This window comes from Limulus polyphemus, unplaced genomic scaffold (assembly GCF_000517525.1).
Source record: "Limulus polyphemus unplaced genomic scaffold, Limulus_polyphemus-2.1.2 Scaffold5, whole genome shotgun sequence".
Classification (NCBI taxonomy): Eukaryota; Metazoa; Arthropoda; class Merostomata; order Xiphosura; family Limulidae; genus Limulus; species Limulus polyphemus.
The window spans coordinates 1941619-1947474 of record NW_013665615.1 but is presented as its reverse complement, the minus strand read 5'-3'; the positions used below and the strand labels follow the sequence as shown (position 1 = coordinate 1947474).

The 5856-nt window shown below is 31.4% G+C and overlaps 1 protein-coding gene across 1 annotated transcript in view; it reads left to right on the top strand.

The window, feature by feature from the left end:
* The window catches only part of LOC106473199 (rap guanine nucleotide exchange factor 4-like), a 274940-nt gene that overhangs the window by 210897 nt on the left and 58187 nt on the right, over positions 1–5856 (top strand). Inside the window, exon 12 of the mRNA XM_022380258.1 lies at positions 2666–2742. Coding sequence (XP_022235966.1) covers positions 2666–2742 — 77 coding nt within the window. The remainder of the gene's footprint in view (positions 1–2665; positions 2743–5856) is intronic.

Genomic DNA, 5856 nt, shown 5'->3' with positions numbered 1-5856 from the left:
GCACACACAATACACGCACATGTCTTCTCTATCACAAAGTTGTGTAACCACGCGCACACTCGTCACACTACTTGTATCAACTGTCTGTAAGCATTGTATCGTCTTCCAACAATGCACACAGAAGCGACTGCAGGAATGAACTCTCATTGTAGGTACTTACACAAAAAGTGCTCTGATATCCAAAGTCACAAAAAGTCGCCAATTTTTTTTATTTCACTGATTTTCCTAAAACTTATATTACTGTCAGATGCAAAAATCAGATTGGACAAATTTAGACATTTTTACTTACACTTATTTTAATTTTTTCTACATAGTAAGTTTATCTACAATCTATGATATTTATTGTGGGCTGCAACATGGCTAGTTAAACATGTCACACCAGATTTATTTTGTGCATTCCATAATGTAAACACGTGCGTGTGCCTATTGAAGTGGATATTGTATAATTCATTACATATTTAGCCATACTTTAAGAAGTTTATATTACATAATCGGTGATATAAAGGCATATGCCTCATTGAAGGAATGTCATATAATTCGTGATGTACTTAAACTGAACTCTTTAGACCTTTTCCATAGTTATCTAGTATCAATACTTTTCATATGAGAGAATTTGGCGGTGACATATTTTACATATAAGTCATGCGTAAAGTATTTGAGCTAATTACTGTCTTGATGATTTGATTTTCATCAATTATTATTAATCTTTTGTTCTCCAGTCAGAGCGTACCATCTAAAGATTTTGTTTTTCCTTACATGAATATGACAATGGAACATAAAACAATCTCTCAGTAGAGAAAGGATTGTGTCTATCTCCCTATTGCTAATATTTCTCATTCATGCTCCTGCTCATCATACGTCACTTTTTTATATTACTTTTCTATGCCATGTTCATGTTTCAAGTGTATAAGCTTTCATTCGGGTCTTAATTAAATAATGCAAACTCTGCCTGGCTTCTACAAACATACAATGCTTCTATTTTTGAAACAAATATCTGAACTAGACCTAACACAAAGTATCTTCTCTCTTCCTCTACCGTTTTTAATAGTTCGGGCCTTTACTTCGGTTAATTTACGAGTTAATTAATTTTGTCTTTTAAAGAAAAGTCTACAGTTCTGCTAATTCTACTCTGTACATACTTACATACAAACTACAGCAACTAAAATATACATTTTTGTATTAGAGAAAAACAATATTATTTCCGAGTTTTGTTCTCAACTAAACTTCACTTATAAAGAAACTGCAATGAAAGATCTCTACATGTTTGATTAAACAGTGAATTTCAACGCTATGACTCAAATATTTACATTTATTGCTGGCTGTTGTTTATTAATTTTACATTACAGTGATTACGATGGTATCTGATATTTTATTACTCTTATTGTAAATGGTGTTGGATACAATGTTACCTTGCTTGAAATTATAGTACATTGGATACTATGTTGATCTGCTTACAAGCGTGGTAATACAATGTTTATTAGGCACTTTTTTGCCATGCTTACAAGTATGGTGCTGCCTAATAGTATATCACCCTGTTTATAAGCATGGTAGTATTGGATACTACATTACCTCATTTACAAATTTAGTAATATCAGATTTTTGATTTTCTGTTTTTACATGAGTGGTAGAATCTGGTACTATTCCAATCTTGGAAACATCAAAAATGAGTTACCATAGAAAGTTGGGCTATGAGGTCAAAAATCTTGAATACAAATTTTAGTAATTAAATTAAAACCAATAATATATATGTTGTTTATTTAGGATGAATAATGTATATTTTGTTCTTTTACAATACGTTTAACTGGATTCAAAATGGTATGGTCCAGATTCAAAACTTAACTGTTTAAATAGAATTAATCTTAATTGATTGCAAATGTGCATGATTTTTGCTATACAGATATTACATTCCAAGGTCAATTTTGGTTATGGGCAAACACACTCTAGTGCTTTGACAACTGAATAGCTAGCATTGGGATATTGAATGTTTTGATAACATTAAAAAAACAATAATTAACAATATAAAACTTGCGAATAATTTCAGTAACGTCACCAGTATTGCTAAATTTATTCACCAAACTCGGCAATATGTGACACAGCATTAGCTGTGGTTATCTAAAGAATATAACCACGTTGATCAAGAAATACGTCATTGTTTGTTTAACTTTCAACATGAGAAAATGAACTTTCATTGAATATAATAAAATCAAGTAAATTGTTATAGCAGTAATTTTGTTTCAATATTTTTTTCGAAAGACATTTATAGTAGTTGAATAATTTCAATTCTTTAGTAAACTAATATGTATAAGTACCCTGGTTGATCCAATATCTGTGTCATTTAACTTTGACTAGAAATAATAAACTATTGAAATTAGTCCGAGTTTTTCATTTATATAAGTAAGAGAGATGCTCATGAATATTGATTTTACAGCTATATTAAAAATAAATTAAAACAACATATTAAAGTTTGTTTTTCGTGAGATATTGAAGAAAATCAAATGCATCATTTATTATCTGTTACAAAGATGTTATTCTCGATCTTTGTACCAACTATACTGTAGTAATTAAATGTAGAAGTGTTTACTGAGTGCAGTTTTATTTTTGTTTGGCATTTTACATAGTTTGTCTAAAATCAACAAAATGTATAAATATGTTTGAATTTTGCTAGTGTTTAACCAAGGTGATGAGGGTACATCATGGTATATCATCCTCAGAGGTAGTGTGGACGTCGTTATCTATGGAAAAGTAAGTATTCACTGAAGCTTAAAATGTTTTCCGGTTACATTGTAGCCTACGTATCAGTACGTTGTATTAATTGGGAAGAAATGTCTAGACAACAATGTTAGTTAGATATACAGAGGTGGAATGCAATAGATCCTCAAGTTTACCTTTTGATATCATTTTCTGCATTCTTTGTGCTTTAGATTTGAAATTCTTTAGAACAGTTATCCTTGTCTAGAAAAGTGGGTCGAATACAATTCCGGCAAATAATTAGCTGTTTGTCTTAGTTTAATACCTATTCGATGACGAGGAACCCACTTAGACTAATGATGCTTGGAGACGGCTTGGATGGGTAATGAAGAAACACTTTAATATAAGTTTAACATAACAGCAAATGTACAACGTTTCGACAAGGCTTTGTCATCATCAGGTACAAGTAGTTTACACTGACACAGATATATATACAGTATGGAACAAAGAGGTCACATGACCGGATATTGTTGCACGACTTAGAAGAGATATCTTGACACCTCAAGGTGTTGGTTTAGAGTCGGGTTGTTTTGTTCAATTAAGGTGGATTCCTTGATTTTTCGTTTGTTTATGTTTGATTCTTTGTTTAAAATTACTGTGTTTTTAATAGATATACTATGTTTTTTAGTTGAAATGGTGGAAAACATGGGACAGTTTTTATTGTGTTCTGTGAATCTAGTTATTTAAGAGTGATAGACTTTGTAAAATAGATATGTGTGGTGTTTCTTTATATAAGGGGTGGGATACATCTTTTGGGGAACAAAGACCAAAAATATGGTATTCTTTATGGTTTGCAAAATGGAGTTTCGAGGGTAGAAAAGTTTTAATTGGCAAATTCTGAAAGTCTCTTGAACATACAGATAATGCCAGTGAGAAACTGAAAATGTAATCAGAATTGTTATTGAGAAGGATGCTTATGCAATACGTATGGCATACGTTAATTTTAGGCATATTGCTTGTGATCGTACGGATTCACGTAGTGAAAGGTAAAAGGTTTCTTGAAGTGGTTCGGGATGGTTTTCTATATCAATTGATGACGGAGCCCACCAGCGGGCTTGCAGTTTACGTTTATTGTTAAGCATTAATGAGGATGTGGTTGCAAGAGTGGAAGTAGGAGAAATAGCCACGTACTTAAAAAATAAAAAGAGCATCCAGAAAGATGAAGACTAATAGGCTTATCAAAGACATTAAGGGGTAAATCAAGGACAAAATATTTAAATTGTAAAAGTTTATACTTGTAAAAAGATAGGAATTTGATTAAAGAATACATTAGAAAATTTGAAAGAGCGTATGATAAATAGTTGGCTGATACTGTTAAACTAACAGCAAAGATTGTTTTTAAGTATGCTAAGGGTAAATAAAATGTTCAGATAAGAATTTCGATGGCAAGATTTTTCTTTAATATTATGAGGTGGCTGAGCTTTTAAATATTTTCTTATGTTTTTCACAAGAGAGGACATTAGCAATACTTCTAGCTCTCACCATTCTAAGGGAAATATTGGAATTAACTTGATATTAATCTCTTGGTAGTAAAAGGAAAACTTAGAAGTTGAAAATAAATAATGCAACAGAACCAGCCAATGATGTTCCTGGAGATTTAATGAAGGTCAAAGATCATATGTGTGAGCCTCTATCTCTTTCTCTATTCTTTTTGATAAGTCAATAGACAGTGCATATATATGCTGGAAGATTGAATAATTGGTAAATGGATCTATATTTTTAAATAGTGAGATAAGTATTGCTCTGAACATTATAGACTACGTAATTGTTTACAGAAGGAAAAATTCCAGAAAATCTAATAAAAAAAAGCTTTGTAAAATCAGCTAGTAACATATAATATAATAAAAAGAAAATAACCACGGATTCACTATAGTGAAATTGTCCCATACTAATCCGATTACTTTTTCGAGAATTTTAAATGTTGTCTGGATTACGGAAAGGGTGTGGACTTGGTGTACGTGGATTTTCAAAAAAACTTTTTGATATGGTAGCACACAAAACATAGTAGGGTTTGGGGAAATAGTAGTAAATTGAATTGTAGAATTAGGAAAAGCTAAATGTTTTATTTAATGGAGGCCAGTTAAAAAGGAGCCTTGTTACTAGTAGAGTAATACTTGGGCCTTTGCTTTTTCTTATTTATATTAATGTTATTGATAGTGGCATCATGAGTAAATTAGTAAAGTTGTAGATGGCTCTTGGGTATTTCTAACGGTAATTAGAATGTTGAGATACTACATAATGAATTGAATCAATTGGTTAGTTGAACAAACATTTAACAGAAATGGCCTTTAATTATAGTGTGCAAGATAATGTTAGGTTATTATTTAAATCACACGTTTAATGTAGATGTGAACCTATTAAATAGTGTGACCGTAGAAAAACATCTTGGTATAGTGGAGGATAAGTCACTAAGTTGCTAATAGCAAATCTAATGGAATTTTATGGTGCATTTTATTTATTACAAGTCAAAAGAGGTAATTATTGTTTACAAAAATTATTAGTTTGCCTCATTTACAATACTATGGATGGGTTTAGTTTCCTTATCTAAAAAAGAATGTATTGGCTTGTTAGAAAGGGCTCAGAGGAAGGCTGGTAGAATGATTCTGAGGATGGAAAATATTTCTAAAGTTATCTTTTCGTGAGAGTAGAAAGGTAAGAAGTTATCTTGTTGAAATTTAAAAGTTTATCTAGGAGATCTAAACGATGAAGGCCTCTGATTTCTTTATGCTGTACAGCCAATAGGACGAGAGGACACAAGTTTAAGACATGGGAAAGGACAGTTTGATTTTTCTAATGGGGTAATTAACTGATGGAATGGTCTACAGTCGGCGGTAGTGAAGGCGGTACTTTGCATAATTTTGAATGGGGAATCGATAATTTCCTGAAATATAAAGGGCGGAATTAAGATTTTAACTTTTAAGAATGATTATGGAAGTTGTCCATTTTTATTCCTTTGTTTTCTTATACAGCTTTATTGTTACTTTTGTATTTTACATCTAGTGACCTTGACACCAAACTACAACGTAGTACTTACTACAAAGTGTATATGCCTTCAATTTTAAATATACACTAGAACAACTAAATTCGAAAGCCTTAATGGCCAGTTTT